Source organism: Cavia porcellus, unplaced genomic scaffold (assembly GCF_034190915.1).
Source record: "Cavia porcellus strain 051 isolate PalLab524CR breed Dunkin Hartley unplaced genomic scaffold, mCavPor4.1 scaffold_6, whole genome shotgun sequence".
Classification (NCBI taxonomy): Eukaryota; Metazoa; Chordata; class Mammalia; order Rodentia; family Caviidae; genus Cavia; species Cavia porcellus.
Window position 1 is genome coordinate 81208275 of NW_026947489.1, and position 19176 is coordinate 81227450.

Here is a 19176-nt window from a genome sequence, read left to right on the forward strand (position 1 = left end):
GGCAATAATTTTCATTATGAACTTTGAATCCAATAAGCTGCATGGATCCTGCAACAAAAATGAGCAACAAACCCCTAAGTTAGTCACAAATTTAAACAGGTGGACCAGACAACTCCAAAATACAAAAAATTGAACATAGAGACAAATGGGCAAAAACAGGCCCCAAACACCATGGGCCCCAAAGCCCCACATGGGCCTTCCCACCCCCACAGTATTAGCCCCCCCATGGGCCTTATCCACACACATTACAAATGGGCAAGACCTCCTGGAATCTGGTGCAGAAGGAGCGCTAGGCTCATCTGCAGTCACTGTGCGCACCCAAATTACAAACAGGCAAAGAAAACCCACAAAGGGGCCAAAGCCCAAAGTTACAACTGGGCCCCAAAGCCCTAAATTACAAACGGGCAAAAACTCCCCAAAAGATGTCTCATTCTATCTGCAGTTACAAATGTGTGGACTCAAATTACAAACAGGCAAAAAAAAAAAAAAAAAAAACCCAAATACTTACAGATGTTTAGCCAATCAATTGGTGAAAAAATTATTTGGGGGGTCCCCCAGTAATCTCAAGTGAGCCCCCAAATATTGTTATCCACAAATGAGCCCCCCTGAGCCCCCAAAACCAAAGATGGGGCCAGACGTGTTTTTTTTTTTTTTTAAAAAGCAGGGCTGATTTTTATTTAATCCTGGGACCAGCGACACAGTGCAGTTGGATTTGGGAAAAGCTGTGTGTCTCCCTCAAAACTTTCCAGACATTTTGTAGAAAGCATAGTTTAAAAAGTAAGGGGCTATGGGCGTGGATCATGAAATCTGTTAAGGAATGAGGAAGAACTGTTTCCCTTTGCAGAGGACAGAGAAGTCTAGCAGGAATTAGCAATTCTTTGTCAACTTATTTTAGAACCAATTTTAGATAACACCTGTCATTTGTAGAGGGCAGCAATGGTTAACATATCAATTAGGTCAGTTTCCCAGGGATTTACAATTCTTTATAGAGGGGAGCATTGATTAACATATCAATTATGTCACTCAGAAAAAAAAGACACATATAAAACAGTATGGCAGCATTACAGGTACTCTGGTCACATAACTTGGGCATAACACAAACATATCAAAGCTCTTTTTGCTAGTGTACAGCACCAACTCTTTAGTTTATTGATCCTTTGTAATTGTTTTAGTCTCTAGTGCTTCCATCTATGTTCTGATGTTTACAATTTCATTCCTCACAGGAGCCTTTAGCTTCTCATCTTTTTCAAGAAGTTTTAAGTTTTTTGTTAAGTGGTTGATGTGCTGGTGCTCTGTTTTCCTGATATGGGCATTAACTGCTGTAATTTCCCTCCTAAGACTGCTTTCATTGTGCCCCTCAGTTCTGGTGTGTTGTATTTTCATTATCTTTCAACCATAAAACCTGTCTAATTTCTTCCTGAATTTTATCTGTTACCCATTGGTCGTTTGTTCAAGAGGGTGCTATTTAATTTCCATGTATTTATGAAGTTTTTATGGCTTCTTTCATCACAGGTTTTCAGTTTCATTGCATTGTGGTTTGATAGCATTTAGGAAATAATTTCAGCTCCTTTACATTCATGTTGGCATGTATTATGAGCTGTATGTTGTCCATTTTGCAGATGTGTCCTTTGCATGTGTATCCTGGTGTGTGGTGGAACACTACACAGGTACCAAATAAGTTCATTTGTTCAAAGTTAGGTTCAATTCCTGTATTTCATTGTTGAATTTTTGTTTCCTTGTTCATTCTTTTTGCAACAGTGGGGTGTGGGGAGCCCTCAGTAAAGTTGCACTAGTGTTTATTTGATTTTTCATGTCCATTAATATTCTGAAAGGGTTTTGGCCCAGAAAGGACACTGTAGCCAGGAAAGCCTCAACCAGAAGCAGGAAGCCCCTATCTCCCCCGCCCCTAGGAATTTACCTGTGACACCATCTTCCCACCCCTGGAAACTTACCTATGGTGCCAAACCTAGGACCAATGGGCTACCTATGCATCCCTGATGCCCTTCTCAGGTTCCACCCTAAACCGAGGCTACTTACATACCCCCACGCCACGTGCCCACTGGAGAGATCACCGGATGCCAGCGGTGAGGGGTGCCAGTCATCTCTCTCCATGTTCTCAGAATAAAGGCCGCTTTTTGTTTTACACTTCTCATCTTTTGGAAATATTTTTCATCTTTTGGAAATAATCCTATCATATTCATTTTACAGAATTGGATACATGAGTATTTGCTGCATGTATATGTATGATTGTTCTGCTTTCCTCTTGGCTTGTTCCTCCCTCCTCTGGATTGCTCCCTTTCTGAGGATGTAGTGGCCTTCTTAATCTCTCTTAGTCAGTCTTGGCTTGCAATTCTCTTTGTCTGCACATAGAATAGCTACTCCTGCATTTTTCAGAGTTTCTATCTCTTGCAGCCTTGTTTTCTATTTTTTGGCTTTCTCTCCATGAATTTCATTTCAAGGTAAATGTGTTTCTTGTATGTAACATGTTGTTGGATCTTGCTTCTGATGCACTCTGCCAATCGTCTTTTTCTTGACAAATGGAGGCCAGTTACATTGATGCTTATAACTGATACATACTGATTTTCGGTAGCTCGTTGATTTCCTATTGTTGGTTTACCCTCTTTTTCCCCCCTGCTCCCTCTGTTTGTTTGGCTTGCCTGGTGGGTTCTTTGTTTAAGGTTGCATGGACCTGTAGTGCTCATTGAAAGAGTTGCTGGCCCAGACCGGACCCTTTAACCAGGAAAAGCTGCAGCCAAGTTAGAAAACTCCTGCCTCCCCCGCCCCCTATAGACTTGACTGGAACCCTATACCCCCATCCCTAAGAACCTTTGCACCAATGAAATACCTGTACATCTCTAATGGCCTTAGGGCACTGCCCTAAGCTTAGGCTATTTATATTCCCCCACTCCATGTGTCCGAGAGAGATCGCCAGATTCCAGCGGCCAGTGCGCCAATCTCCTCTCCCCGTGTTCCCGGAGAGACCACCGGGCCCTGGGTGCAGCGGAGATGCTGCGCCCTGAGGCCGGGGTGGGGGGTCTCTCCCTGCATTCCCGAAATAAAGCCACCGCTGCCCACTACTTTCACGGCTGTCCACTCCACTCCTTCCACGGACCTCAACTTCTTCCTCTCCCTCTCCCTCCTCTTCCCCCTTCTTCTCAGACCTAACAGATGGTGCCGCATGGCTCGACGGCAGGTGAGAGACTATAATTTTCTCAGTTTTGTTTTATGGTCCCCTGCTGGTCAAAACTCTTCACTTCTACAGTCACAAATCTACTACAACTCTGGTGAGTAACTCCCCTGAGATATCTTTTAAAACAGCTCTCTTTGTTTCCCAGCATGGCTCCCTCCTCCCTCTGTCCCCATCCTGCGCGCCCTTCATTCCGGCTCCAGCATGCAGCCTCGGCGCCTGTCAGGGGCAGAGGCCGCCATTGGTCTGACAGTCATGGGACGGTCTCCCGCGTGGCCGACGAGGCCTGGTCGCCCCAGGGGGGCTGGCACAGCGGCTCTGGGCGTGGGCCGCGGCCCTTCCCGCGGATCACCCCGCCCGCACCCGGCTCCTCTCCCTCCCCCCTCCCACCGCATTATAGCTTCCTTTGTTTCCCACTTTATGCCAGCCCATCCGCCACCACTGTTCTGCCGAGCTTTAAATAAGAGATTCACATAAAACTGCTTTAGATTTTAAACAGCCTTTTTTTTTCTTTTCGCTCTCACATCGTGTTCCAATTCTGTGGGCCCCACAGTTTTGGCCTCCCGCCCAGCTGGTTCCATGTTGCACCGACCTGTGCGGCAGCCCCACCCTGCGCTGGCCACCGCGTGCCTGCGCCGTACCCCGCCCACCGTCACTTTCACAGCACGCCCAGGTCTGGCGCGGCCCGTGAGCTTTCAGACCAGAGCCCGCTTAACTTCACACTGTGCGTCTCCCGTTGCCACAGCGTACCGCAGCGTACCACTCGCCCCGCCCCACACACGGGGCCCCGCAAGCAGCAGGTCATGCCCCTGACTGCCCCTGCCGTGCCTCAGCCGCCGCCCCGCCCCTCCGGGGCACGGCCACCACCTCTGCCGCCCACCTCGGACGCCGCCCCGCCCCCTCCGGGGGACCGAACGTGAGCCGCAGCTCCCATTAATCTGACGCCAGGCGTCACGTCGGATCACCACTCGGGGCCTCCAAGCCCCACCCCCTTACGCGGTCGCAGCGAAACGACGTCATTTCCCTGTGCCGCTTAGCGCGTCATCGTAAGCCTCTGGTTCTCTGCTTACCGTGTCCCGCGTTCGCCCTGCCCACTCTACATGTTCCTTGCCAGCCCCTCCACGGCACCGGGCACACAGGCCACAGCACTGGGCACGCACCGGGCGCGTGCCACGGATCTCAGTGTTTCAAGCTGCCTTTAACACTGCGCGTTTCCAATGTCTCACAGCCCTGCCCAAACTTTTTTTGCAGTTCAGTTCCACTCGAGAGAGGCTATTTTTTTTCCTTTTTTTCTTACAGTTTTTCTACCATTTGTTCACTATTGCTGGCCACCTGATAATTTTACCAACCTGCCTGCCTTATAATCTTAAATGCCGATATTAAGCTCCTACATACTTACTTAATTCTACAGATAACTTTTACTATAGTCCAGATCTCAAACAACAAGGCAAAACTTGACCTTCAAGCTCCACAGAGACCTTGCTATGGTTGTTCATATTTTTAAATAATACCTATAATTCTGAGACAGACAAATCTACACAAGGTTTAGCTACCTGCCCCCCCCACCCCCCGCCATGGGCCTCACTCAAATTCATCAGACATTCTTTGAGACCTTACTCCACGACTATTTAGGCTATCCTGGCCACCAGAGAGTGGCCTGGCCATCCTACCTGGTAGCCCTCATAGGTCACTGCCAAAAAACCTTACTCCAGGGCTGTTTAGGCTATCCTGGCCACCAGAGAGTGGCCTGGCCATCCTACCTGGAAGCCCTCATAGTTCACTGCCAAAAGACCTTATTCCATGGCTGTTGGGTTATCCTGGCCACCAGAGAGTGGCCTGGCCACCCCGGCTTGTCATCCTCAAAGGTCACAGGGGCCAAGCGCCTTGGTAGATGTCTGTCTCAGAATCCAAATCACATTAAAGCTCTCAAGGTAAGACATTCTCTATATTTGTGGACATAAGAGACCACATGTACAGAGTTCTTACTGAGTTAAGATAATAAAGTCTCAATGTCTCATGGAGTATTAAAGGTCAACCTATGCCAGTTACAAACAGGGCCCTAGATCTAACCATCTTTTGATACTCATCTCTGCCTTATGACTCACAGGTTGTCATGTTTTGTTGTCCAGCTTGATTCTTAATTTCTTACATTCTATTAATGATCATTTCTATAACAGGACTCTCTAACATGATTCCCTACAGACTCCAATGTCATATATACCAGAGACAAGCGTTACCTACCTACCTTTTAACTTTTACGCTTTCATATGGGGGAGTAAACACCTCTCATAACTTCATTCCTCCTAATCCCACATTTAATTTTTCAGAATTCTGCCTTGCCACCTCAACGTCATCCTGATAAAATAACAGGTCTAAATCAAAGACACCTTTCCCTCTACCTCACTTGGGTCCATAAATACGACAGTGCCATGTCTCCTCATAACATCTTGTCTCTTTGTTTTTTCCAGTCTAACATACATGCATTCACCAGTGAAGTTGTCCTGGCTAAAACACCTAACATCAGCGTCTACCTGGACATCAACCTTCATTCCGTCGACTCCCCTAGACCCCAGTACAGCGCCCTCAGCCAGCAGGAAGTAGTTGCAGAGAGAAATCTTCGCCCCTTTTCCTAATAATCATAAGATGGGATATGAAAGAGTTGCTGGCCCAGACCGGACCCTTTAACCAGGAAAAGCTGCAGCCAAGTTAGAAAACTCCTGCCTCCCCTGCCCCCTATAGACTTGACTGGAACCCTATACCCCCATCCCTAAGAACCTGTGCACCAATGAAATACCTGTACATCTCTAATGGCCTTAGGGCACTGCCCTAAGCTTAGGCTATTTATATTCCCCCACACCACGTGTCCGAGAGAGATCGCCAGATTCCAACGGCCAGTGCACCAGTCTCCTCTCCCCGTGTTCCCGGAGAGACCACCGGGCCCTGGGTGCAGCGGAGATGCTGCGCCCCGGGGCCGGGGTGGGGGGTCTCTCCCTGCATTCCCGAAATAAACCCACCGCTGCCCACTATCACGGCCATCCACTCCACTCCTTCCACGGACTTCTACCTCTTCCCATCCTCTTCTCTTCTTCCCCCTCCTCCCCTCCTCCTCTTCCCCCTTCTTCTCAGACCTGTAGTGCTCATTATGTGGAATGCCTTTCAAAACATTTTGGAGCGTTAGTTTGGCGGTTTCCATTTTCCTTATATGTTCTTTTTGTCAAATTATCTTATTTCTCCATCAGTTTGGAAAGACAGATTTGAGGGATACATCAATCTGGTTTCAAGCTTGTTTTTCAGCACAATCTGAAATATTTCATGCCAATCTCTCCTTGAATTGACAGTCTGTGCTAAAAAGTCAACTGTGACTCTGGTGGACCTTCTGATGTAGGGGAATCAAAGTCCTGACCTACTGTATCCAGTACGAGCTTGTGTTCTCTAAAATCAAAGAATGAATTTTAGGAAAAATGGAGGTTAAGAGGATAATATATTACTTGAGAGAAAGAAAGCTTCTGTCTAAAGAGAGACAGAAGGGGTCCTGAGTGGGTTGCTGAGAACTCTGTCATTTCCTGGGACTTTTGTAGAGTAAAACCATGGGTTAAGAGGAGGGGGCTACGAACTCAGAAGTCAGATGGGCAAAGATGAGACATAAGTATAGTTAGCCAATAAAATCAATAATTCAGGTAAAATTGATTACATTAGGGACAAATAGGAAAGCAAGTCACATAGGGCATTCTTGGAGCTATGACCCTTCCCCTAGGGGGATGGGATAGGACTCCAGAGTGATAGGGAACTGATTAGAATATCAGTCTTTAGGATGTGGATGCATTTGTTTGATCCTTTGTCTTGAGGCCTGGCCCACAGCAGGAGGTGCCTCTCTCCCCAGCAGTGGCCAGGTGTCTGCACTGGCTCCATTGAGGTCCTAGCCTGTCTCACTGCCTATAATATTTCTAACCAGCTGCCTGCAACACTTCCTTCATAATTGATTTCTTTTATAAGTGTTTGTTTTCCCTAACAACTTTTAAAATTCTATTTTTGCATTGAATTTCTGAAATCTCGACTATGATATGACAGGCTTCAGACTTTTTTTTCTTTTTCTCTTATTTTCACTTATTTTTCTTTGATTCTTTTTCTCTTTCTTTGTGAAAGGATTTTGGCCCAGACGGGCCAATGTAGCCGGTAAAGCCTCAGGCAGAACTAAGGAGCTTTATCTTTTCCACCCCTAGGAATTTACCTGTGGCTTTATCTTCCCTGCCCCTAGGAATTTATCTGTGGTTCTATCTTCCCCACCACTAGGAACTTGCCTCTGGCATGAAATGAATATCAATGGGCTACCTGCCCATCACTAATGCCCCTCAGGCACTGACCCCAAACCTAAGCTACATGTATGCCCCCACTCCATGAGTCCGAAGGAGAGACTGCCAATCCCATGGAGAAAATGCCGGATCCCAGAGTGTCAGGGGTCTCTCCCCGCATTCTTAAAATAAAGATCATTTATATTTCATACTTCTTATCTTTTCAGCCATGCTACAATTCTCTCACTTTGTTTGTCTGTCTGTTTGTTTGTTTGTTTCTTTCTTTGTGAATCATGGCTAATGGAGTTCTATATGCCTCACTCTCAATTATGTGGATGTCAAATCTTTTTCCTCTAAGAAGGGAGTTTTGTGCCTTGACATCTATTATGGATTAAAAAGTGGTAGTCAACTTAACTCCAGCTGAATTGAATCAGCATGGTGCTGAGCATAGATGTTCAACCTAAGGAAAGTTGCCAATATAAATAGAGACTTGGAGAAGATGAGTGAGGTCTTAAGGGTTTCTGTTTGAGCCACTGGTTCTCCTGTGGATGTTGTCATGAGCAGCTTCCTCAGTGTGAGTTCGATCACTGTCATTGAAGGAGCTCGGGATCTTGTTGGTGTGAGTGGCTGTTGTTCGCTTCAGGAGAGCTTTGGTCCTTACATCAAGCATTGCTTCCTGGCTCCAGGGGGTAGAAGATGTGTGTCAGTTAATCTCCTGGACAAACTCGTCATGCTAGCTTTCTGGCATGTACTCAACTGCTCTTATAGTTGGATGCACTTGGGGTCTCCATGTTGCATAGTTGGATGCACTCGGGGTCTCCATGTTGCTGAGGATGGCTGTGGTGCTTTGCAGGTCAGCACTAGTCTTTATTAAGAGCATGCCTGCTAGGCTCCAGTGAAGAACCCTCAACCTACCAGCACAGCTCCTTCACCTTGCTGGCATAGACTTTCTAGCTTTTACCACTAGGTATGGAACCACTTCCCAGCATGGTTTCATAAAAAGACTGGTGTGAGTCCTTCTCATGGGTTCCTGGGTTTCATCTGGACTCATGCAGGACATTGCAGTGGGATCCAGGCCCTTGGCTGAATATTCTGGGTCTTTAGTGTTGTGGAATGATTTCCTGCACTTTCTTGTGTTTTATTCTGGGTGGCCATCATAAAGTAATAGTACAAATTCCTAGTGCTGATTCTATATTTTCTCCTGACAGCCCCTGACTACAACAACATGTGTGAACAGTATTTTGTAATAAGAGTTATGGTTCCTCCTGCTGTTTCACTGAATCCAGTCTTCTTCAGCTATTCTTTTTTGTCTCATCCAGCAGCTGCTGGATTGACTTCTCATGGGCCCTTGCTAAGTTTGAGAAATCTTTCATTTCAGGTTGCTAACTGCAAGCCTGACTTCAGTATCTGAGAACCTGTTAAGACAGATTGGCCCATCTGCTAAGCATTCTTTCAGTGGCCCTTTTATTCTCCTGAATATCTTGTTTGAATCTCCTTTAAGAATTCCACATCTTTCCTATGTTGAGCATTCCTGGCTTATATACTTTCCTTCAGCTGATCTATTACTCTGTCTGAGTTTTCTCTACCATACCTAAGCAAGGTGTTTATTTAGGGCACCATGTCTTCAGTTCTCTGAAATTATTTCTGATTTTCTTTTTTCAAGAGTTTATTCCATTGCTTTGTTGTTCCCACTTCAGAGAGGCCTGCTGGGAGGTTTGAGATTGTCCCACCTCACTGCCCCTCCTGGGTTTGCCTCAGGCGAACTGGATGTGTGTGCTGCCTTTTACTTAAGTATCCTCTCATTGTTTCCTTTGTAGTTTAATTCGTTTAATGCTCCCAAATGTCCAGTGGTGAGTTGCTTTATTGCTAGTGTTTTTACCCATAGATAATGCTTATGTCTCTCAGGTATGGTGTTTGAGTCAGTTGCAAGATGGTACCTCTTCCATTTGTTGGTGATGAGAACTTGTTTCTTGTTTGGTCCAGTCCCTGGTTCTTTGGCACTGTGCTACAGTATTTTCTGGAACTCTTCATTATCTCAGTGATGGAATACAAGGACTTTTACCCATACTGGTTCCAATGTTATCAAACACAGCCTACAAAATGATAAACTGAGCTAACCTTTAACTTTCCACTGTTACTGTTGGAACTAGGTTTATGGTTATATAAGAAAACTCAAACATGTAAGTTGCAGGCAGAATCCAAGTGTTTTACATGTTATTCTACCTTCAGGGGTTAAAATATAAACTGGGTTTGGGAGAAACTAGAGAAATTGAGGAAGAGGAAGAGATCACAAACACTATTTCAGCACAAGGGGGATGGAGGCAACTTTGGATGTCAGTGCAAAAACTGAATGGAAATGCAAGCTGAAGAGACAAATTTAAGAACAAAACAAAACCATTGCCATAAAGAGGCTGTGAAACACAGTCACTCATGTAGAAATAAGATCAAACAATGAAGGGAAAGAAAACAGAGGAAGAAAGGAAAACGAAAACAAAATATAAAACCAAAGACACACCCACCATGAGAAAAGAGTCGGATTCCAAGTTCCCCTCTGGTCTCACTGGTAGACAACCTGTATACACAGAGTTTGAACCCTGGCCAATCTACCCCAGCGTGTGAACAGTAACCTTTTATCCAGGGAGGGGATCATCTTGGCAGGCCTACACATTCTGGCTCTTGTGCCACCAGCTTCCTTGGGTGGAAGGCCAGCTGGGAGCCATGAGATGGATCCAGCAGCACTTCTGAATTCTGAATTCAGCAGGGCCTTCTTCAAGATGCCTCCAATCCAATACCTCTGTCCCATCGGATAAGTGAGCCTTGAGTACTGAGGATCACCCAGTGTATTCTTCACATCTGCTGTTCCCCTACAGCACCTTATGGAGCACTCTGTGGAGACCTCTGTGGTGGACAGCCATCACTGACCCTGAATGTCCCAGATCTGTGCAGTGAATCTCATCTCAGGGGAAAGGCACCACCGGCCACCTACTTCTCCACTGAAGTCTCTCCCACTCACTTTGCGGGCTTCACTTCATGCTTGAGTTTCTTCCTGAGTCCCTGATACCCACCTCCCTCCTTCTTGTCTTCCTCACATTGCTGTGTTCCAGGAACTGGATGGTGACCCTCAGAGGGGCTCCTTCTCTGCTGCTTACTGTGCTGACATCTTGGTCTCCCTAGTCCATTCACCTGTTGATGTGCCTGAGATTTAGCACTACTGAACTGTGTTTCTGTAAGTACATATGTAGAGGTGTATCAGTGTGTAAATGGAGCTCTTTGGACAAGATATTCAGGAGACACAGAGCAGGGTGAAGTGGGATTTCTCTTTCTAGCTCTCTGAGAAATCTCCATACTGACTTCCCAAGTGGTTGTGCATTTCTATCTGCAGTGTATTAGGATTCCTTTCCTCATCCCTTCTTCACCAGTGTTTGTGGTCTTTTGAATTCTTGATGGTGGATATACTTGCTGCACTAAGGAGAGCTCAATGTAGTACTGTGTTAGATTTCTCTAATGCCCAAAGATACTGAACGTTTGTTCATGTATTTTTTTTGTTACATGTATTTTTATTCATTACATCTGCCTATTTGAAATTGGGTCTTTTAATTTTGGCTGCCTGAATATTTTTAGTTTGTTATATATTCTAGATATTCATCCTCTGTCTGAGAGGCCTCTAGTAAACATCTCCCATTTTTAGTTTGTTTCTTTAATCTGCTGCTTCTCTTGCTATGCAGAAACCTTTTAATCTGATGTCATCCCATTGACTGATTGATCATATTGTTTCCTGTGAAGCTGGGTCTATTCAGGAAGACTTTGCCTGAGCCTGTTTATTCTTTATGTGATGTACCAAATTTTTGTTTCCAGAGATTTCCTTTTTCAGTGTTCATACATTATAGGTAGGAATTTGGTCCATTTTGATTTGATTTTAGTGAAGGAAGGGAAGTGGATCGAGTCAGTTTTCTGCATGGGGACAAGTTTTCCCCACTCCATTTGTTAAAGGAGCTTGCTTTTTCCAGCCTGTATCATTGATACCTTTCTCAGTGACCTGGTGAGTGAAGGTGCTTGGGCTGGATGTGTCTGCACCTTTTGGTGTTTTCCACTGATAGCTGTGTCAGTTTTTGAAACAGGACCATGCTGTTTTTATTCCTGTGCCTTGTGATGACTCTGGCCTTGCTGTTGTTGACTAGGATGGCTTTGCCTCACCTTTGTGTCTTTCTGTGCAGTATTTAATAAAAAGAAAGCACTGAAATTTGTGAATGATATGCTTTGTGTAATAAAAACCAGAGCAGTGATAATATTAGCAATGTGATATTTTTATAATGATGTATCTGCAGTTTTATATGCACAGCATTTCTTGAGCAGTAACTATGTAACATTTTAACCTAGAACATTCAGAAATTTGCCTCAAAAAGTAATGCCTAAGTTAATACCAGGCACACTGCACGTCACGCATCTTGATGAAAGAAAAGCCAGGTTCAGTGCTAGTGCTTGAACACCTTCTCTTGCCTGATAAAGTACAACATGAGGGAGCTCAGACAATTCAACGGATGTTTTCAAAGGGATTCTATGAGAGGAGCGCTTGCCAGGCTCTCTGACTCTGGATTCCTTTGGTGTTCACTCATCACAAATAGATGTGCAAGTAAATGTTTGCAAGAGGAGGGTGTGCTTGCAAATGATGTCACTGTCTGAATGCTTTTCTGCTGCTGCAGGAAAATACCTTGAACAAATAGCTTATAAACAACAGGAATTTGTTTCTCACAGTTTTCAAGGCTGGGAAATTAACAATCAGACTTGAAAACTTGTATCGGAAGGCATAGGATCAAGGGGAGCACAATGGAGTTCTATCCAGTGAGTTAAAAGAACACTTTATAGATTGGTAATGACAAAAACATTATAAATTAGAGGCCTAAAGCAGGTGAACTCCGTGGTCCTCCCTGCAATCCCAGAACTCTGGGAGGCCAACACAGGCTAGTTGTAGCCTCATCTGGGCAACCTAGTGAAAACCGGTGTCAAAATTTTAGAAAATTTCAAAAACAGCTGGGGGTATAGCTCATTGGAAAGCCCCTTTGATTACTTCTCTGTACTGTGGGGAAAATAAAAACTACCAGAGTAAAGTATATCGCAGTGACATAAAATATCTTGTTTCCTCACACCTTAGGTATCCAAGTGCTTTGTTCATTTCTATGGAATACCCCATGTCGGTGTGAGACTGTGTGTATGTTCCCCTAGCTGCTGCTGTGTTGCTGATACCCGACTGTGCAGAGAAGGAAGACAAGTGCTCACAGAGACCGTGCGGTGCTACCCTTCTGGGGAACAGATGTGCTGTTGTGGAAGGGCATTGTCAGATCCCCGGAGACAGAGGGCTTCGGGCATTGTACATTAACTGTGTGTCCAGTGCTTATGGACTCTCTTTCCATATGCACTGCCTGCAAATCCTTCTGTACACCCAGAAAAAGGTCTGAGGGTTGCATCTCTTCAGCCTTTGGTGTCCATTTCTCCTTTGCCCACAGTCCTTAAAGCCCTGGCTCTTTGCTTCTTTTTTTATTTGTGGTGCTGGGATTGAACACAAGGCCTAGCACATGCTAGGCCAGTTCTGTGCCACTAGGCCGCAGTCCCAGCCTGAGGCCCTGAGCTTTAACTGGACTCATGAGAGCCCATATTAAAGACAGTGCTGCTGTCTGTGTCTTCCTGAGCAAAGGACATCAATTTTACTGCCCCTGTTTGTCCACTCAATGCTAAAACTCCAGTAACAGCACCCTAGCAAAGTTGCAAGAGGATGAATAACACCTAGAGCGAGGCCTGGTGCAGAACATGTGCTCAGTGACATTGACATGGACCTGCTGGTCCTTAGAGAAAATGGGAGCAGTTGCTCGCTGGGGCTGTGGACTTTCTTTCTAGAGGAGGAAGGAAATCTCAGGTCTGTGCTGTCATGGAGGCACTCTAGCCAGTGCCCTCCTGCTCCATACAGCCTCAGAGAACAACGGGACCTGGCTGCCCCCTGTGAGAATCAACCTGCAGGGGTAGACCATGAACTCTCTGAGGCTTACTACCTGAGGAACCCATCATAATCTATAAACATTATAAAATTGAAAATGTGATGCATACACCGGACCTGTGGAGCTGGAAGCTTAACAATGGAGCAGGACTCGAATGTTTCCCTTTTTGGTGGGTGGGTTGGATCCTATGGCTGCACAGTTTTAACAGCACTTGGGAAGGATCATGAGAGGTGTCAGATCTAGATTCTTGGTGTAAATGAGTGATATTTGATTCTGTGGAAATCAATGGTGTGATATCATTCTGTGGGAATCAATGTTATTACTTTTCTTTAGAAGATGAGCATAAAAATATACAGAATGACGGTATCATAATCAGTAACTCCTAAGATGCTATTAATTCACAAAGTTAAAATTGGTAGTTGCCAGGGAAGAGAGGCAAGGGCCTGTGCTTGGTGAGTCCTGAAACATGTTTGCGGATGATGAAAACTGTCTGGAGCTCGATGTAGTGATACTGAAGGCCACCTCAGCTCTACACAGAAACTTATCAAAATGATACATTTTGTTATCTAAATTTCACTTCAGTTAACACCAAGTAGTATCTGGGACTGGACAGAGCCACCTCTGCCCCTGAAGCCCACTCTTTCTGGCCCCTTGGAAATGGATCTTCCATGCTAGGCCTGAGAGGAAGAAGGAAGCTTCCTCTGCTTGAAGCAGTTTGAGTGTCCACCTGGAGGGGACATTGTGCCTCTGCATAGTCCTAGGCCCTGGGTAATATTTTATGCTTCTGCATTAATGCACCACTGTCTGCTCCCAAGAGCCACTTGAGTCTTCTCTGTATGTTTCCTTGCTGAAAAACTTTATATGAGAAGCATTTCATTTTATCTGTATTCTGTGTGTGTGTGTGTTTGTGTGTGAGTGTATATGTGCTGTGTGTGGTGTGTGTGTGAGTGTATGTGTGCTCTGTGTGCTATGAGTGTCACTGTATTGTAGAGATAGCAGCAAGAAGGCTTACAGTGGTCAAGGTACCACCAGCCAGACCATGCCTTCCTCTATGAAATGGAAGCCCATGGAATTGTGAGCACACCTCGAGAGGGTGGTGGAGGGAAGGATTTTTTTTGAGAGCGGGAGTTGTGCTTTGCACAGGACGCAGTGTACACTAATTGAGGTGAGGGGGTCCTGGCCCCCATGCCAGATGTTCACGAAGGCCTTGTCCTCCAGGCCACATTTTGCAGTGGATTTTTTTGTTATTTTGTTTTTTGCCTTGCAGCCGACTATTTGGTTAAGTTTGGCCAGTGGTATAGCATCTTGAAAAATCAAGCATGGTTTCCTATAGGAGAAGAATGGGGAGTAGGGTGTGGTGGAGGAGGGGGAAGACCCCCACATCCCTGCCTGCCTGGGAGGCCAGGCTCCTTCTCATGGTGCAGTCAACCAGGAATATTTGGAGAAGACAGAGTGCTATCTCTGCTCAGATCCATGGAAGGGACTCAACTGGAGGTAAGTGTCCTGCTGTTCAAACTTCATGGTTTCCTCTATGCTTTTCCCCGCTGGTTCTATTTCCTCTTCTGGCAGCAGCAACACACATGTGAGGGCAGGAGGGGGGTTGCTAAACCTCTGGTCACCCAGATAAGCTCTGTGCACTGAACAGGAACCAACCGGCTTGGCAGCTTGGCCAAGGATCCAGCCATCTAGACTGGGGCTGCACACATGGTCCCGGAAACACACCAGTCCACTTAGATGTGGTTAAAATGCACATTCCTGTGTAGTAGGTCTGCAGGAGCGCCTGAGATTGCTAAGCAGTTTCCTGGTGATGCTCTTGCCTGAGTCACACACCATAAAGGAGCAAGTTCTTGATGGATTCACCTGGGTGCATAGCGGGACTCCCATACCCAGTCTGCTGGGTTTCAGATAATTGTTCCTGACAGACATGTGTTCAGCAGGAAAACCGTCATGACAAGTATCCTGTCTCCTCCCCTTCCAGCTGGCACAAGATAATCTGGTTTCTGGTCTCTGCAATGATCCCACACATTCACCTGGACTTTTCCGCTCTCAGTGAGATGGGGATGCTTCTTGGGTTCACTGGAATACTAAGATGCCTGTGTCAGAGACACTCACGCCCAAGGCTCTAGCCCAAACTGTATTCTTCAGCACGCTTGTGGGCTTCCTCAGGGACCATCTAGGAGTAGGTAAGGAACCTCTCTGCCCAAAGAAAATGTGTGCTGTGTTTTCCCATTCAGCTGGTAAGGAAGCTCAATCCCAGAAAATTCAAAATGTCTCCAGAAACACTAACAAAACAGTCAGTTGTGTATGCCAACACCACAAAGTTTTCTTTATTTCAAAGATGCCAGGAAAGGGGAGCCCTCAGTGGGAATGATACAGGAAGCAAGCATTACATGACCAGAACAGCCTTTTCAAGGGGATTGTGTCCCAGCAGGGTGCAAAGCCGAGGAGAAAGGTTAGGGTCACAGGAATGGGAAGGATGTGCAGATCTCCTTGTCAGTGCTGTGCACATCTGTGACTTGGGACCCAACAGGTCACAGAGAAGGTAGGAGGGTGATTGAGAACTGCATGCCATGTGGGCCTTTGCTGAGGTCCTAGCTTGCTCAGGACCATCACACTGCCAGCAAGATTACAGCTGGAGCTTTTCCTGCTGTTATAGTGAGTGGAAATCTCTGCTTAGAGTCAGGGCTCTGCAAGCTGCTGCAGGGCGTGGAAGAAGAGGGCAGGGGGAGAGACACAGGCTGGTGCCCCAGATCAGTGAGCCCACCTAGACTCGCACTGCAGTGAGCTCGAGATCCTCAGTGATTTCCAGGTGATCGATGGACTTGAGGTCCATCAGGCGATGGCAGTATTGTAGCAGGCGTCGGCCGTTGATGGTCAGCACGTAGCAGTCAGCTTTGCATATGATCTCCATCTGGGAAGAGAGGCCTTGCCATTCACAGTCCATGTAGAGAGTCCTCAGCCCTCACTTGGGGCTCAGGTTTCGTCCTCCCCCACATCCTTACTCTGTCCACCAGGCCCTCGCCCTTACTGCAGGACCTGCTGCTCCCTAAACACCCTGTGCTCTCCTCCCCTATACCTCAGTCCATGTGGTTCCAGCCTGCAGTGCTGCTCCCAGCCTGTATCTCTGCCCTGTGTGTAACTGCCATGCCCCTCAGACCCAACCTCCATGGCAAGCATTCCCTGTCCCCACCACAGCCCTCCCAGGGACCAACTGCCACTGGGCACCACCTCAGGCTGCAGGGCTGGTGTCACCCATGTCCATGCCTGGATTCCACAGCAGCAGCAGCAGCCTCCTGACTCATTCTTTGTAGACCAAGACTGTCTCCAGCAGGGAGTCAGGGTGCAAACAGCAGTGGTCAGACTTAAACCACACTTGCATGCAGGTTACTCTACTAGCATGTGCAGAGATGACCTTTACCATTCCCACAACTGTCCTGCATCATGGGATTCTCAGCCCATTGGCAATTGAGGCACTGGACACGTGGAGTAGTTAAGTTGATTCCCCAAGGTTACGCAGCCTCCTAAAAATCAGAGGCGCTGCTCTATGAGCTCCCTCCTCAGTGGCTTCTCAGTGTAGTAAACCACGTTCCTTTCAAGGCCTAGGAAACCCCACACCAGCCATTTCTAACTGTAGCCACAGAGCACAGACACTTAGAGCTCACTGTGGCTAAGGGGTGTCCAGTTGACAGCTCCATGGCTCAGGGACCTAGGCTTCACTTTTGATGTTCCTCTGTCTTCCTTTCTTTCCCTTTTACTTCTCTCTTCTAGCTTTCTCTTTCTCTTTTGCTTTTGCATTTGCATTGGTTTTCAGTTTTGCTTTTTTACCTCTGTTCTTTAGATTGAACCCAGGACCATGGCGCTAAGTTATAATTCCAGTTCCCATCCAGTTTTTAAATATTTCACTTTGGGAAAGCATTTCACTAAGTTGTGAGTGCCCAGGCTGGATTGCAATGTCTCATGCTCCTGCCTCAGCCTCTGGGAGCTCTGGGATTGCAGGCTGTGTCACAGCACACAGTTTCATCTTTCTTCTGTAAGCCTTATGGGGAATCTGAATGTGGGGTCAGGGTGGGAATTTCTGCTCTGGTGATTAGGCTACACCCACACCCCACACCTCTTGCCCTAATTCTGCACCTTGGAGTATAGCTCTGGACAGAAGCCTCCCACCTCTGCACATCCTCCCTGAATTGAGGGTCCCTACACCCCTCTGCCTAGTTGCCTTCTGCTCAGCACCTGTCTTTATCTGTGATCTCCAGCTCATGCCTTGATCATCTGGCTCCTCCCCACTGAGATTATAGCCCCATAGGGGAGACCCGGTCCTTGCTTCTGGGCTGTATTCTACACATGGGGCACTTCCTGAATCCCACAGATCCAATCAAAGAGTTGATAAATAACTACTGCATAAATATGCATACAGATGACCACCACCTCATTCTTTGGTGTTAAATGGCTGTGTGATCCCTGGAAAGTAACCTTGCTTGTGATTTTGTTTGCTCATCTAGAATAGTTATATGCTAAGACTTGTACCTTATGGGGGACAGCAATCACAGATCATTACTAATTTGTGGCACATTCTGTCTCCCTTAGGGCTCAGCCCTCCTATCTCTGGCATCAGCCTCCACCCCATTTAAGGTACCCCCAGCTGTCTTCACTCCTTCTATTCTTGCACCCAGCCAGCTGGCCAAGCTGTAGGCTGCAGCCCCTTACCGCAAAGCTGCGTCCTCGTTTGAAGGGCATATTGCAGGGCAGGCTTCGCTCCTCTTCACCCCAGATGCCACGGATCTGAGTGTTTAGGATCACAGTGTCTTCATCAAAAAGAGTTCTCAGGTGGAAGGCGATGTCCTTCCCGGTGTACAGGTTGATGATGAAGCTGGAGTGGGCACATCACACAGACCCTCCATGTCTCCTGTGGTCCGGTCCACCTCCTCCCGCTTGTTCCCCTCCTCTCTGGAACCAGGCATGGCTCTGTCCTCCCTGAGATCCCTGGAGGTCCTGTCTTACCTCTTAGCATTGGATGGGACAATGCCTGACACAGTGATGATTCTGCCTGGGAACAGCCCACCTGGAATGGAGGTGTGGTAAGGAAGCTGTTGGGAAGATGGGGACAGGTCAGTCAGTGACTGCAGAGAGATACCATTGGAGAAGGGGGTTCTGTGCCAATTGTCATCGACACGCACAGTCAGATGAGTCAAAAATCATGCCTGAAATGCCTACATCTGTGCCATGAAGCCGGCACGTCTTCACTTGTTTCAAACACCAAGGGAAAGCTTCCCCTTGTTACCAAAGCATGAGGGGAACCCTGGCAGGACACTGAAGAATCCTGGGGTGACAGGTGTAGGCTGTATAATTAGCTTACACTTGAGGGACCATTTTAATATTCAACGTACCTGTCAGAAATTTAACAACATCAATACTATAAAATGTCAGCTTGACAAAGGACTCCCTTTAATTCTATAAATCAGATGGTCCTCTCAGCTGCCACTACTACTGAGCCTGCATAGGAAACAAAATCTCCAGCTGTTCCCCAAAGACCGTTTCCATAGGTTTTGAGTTCTTATATAGGGTCTGGTGGAAAAGAGACTGGGAAATTCAACCTGGGAGTGTTCTGGCCACATACACATAGAGTACACTTTGAAAGTTTCCAAAGATTGAGGCATGTAAGTGCCCTTCCAGACTCAGCACAGGAAAACACACATGGGCTGCTTAGTGCCTTATA

General features: G+C 46.6%; 1 protein-coding gene across 1 annotated transcript in view; it reads right to left on the reverse strand.

Moving 5' to 3' along the window:
* Nucleotides 1-15773: 15773 nt before the first annotated feature.
* LOC134476328 (galectin-5-like) overlaps nucleotides 15774-19176 on the reverse strand; it is a 39965-nt gene continuing 36562 nt past the window's right edge. Inside the window, exons 2-4 of the mRNA XM_063249755.1 lie at nucleotides 18462-18611; nucleotides 18168-18330; nucleotides 15774-16374 (exon numbers count right to left, since the gene is read on the reverse strand). Of these exons, the coding sequence (XP_063105825.1) occupies nucleotides 16228-16374; nucleotides 18168-18330; nucleotides 18462-18611 (460 nt within the window). The 3' untranslated portion in view covers nucleotides 15774-16227. The remainder of the gene's footprint in view (nucleotides 16375-18167; nucleotides 18331-18461; nucleotides 18612-19176) is intronic.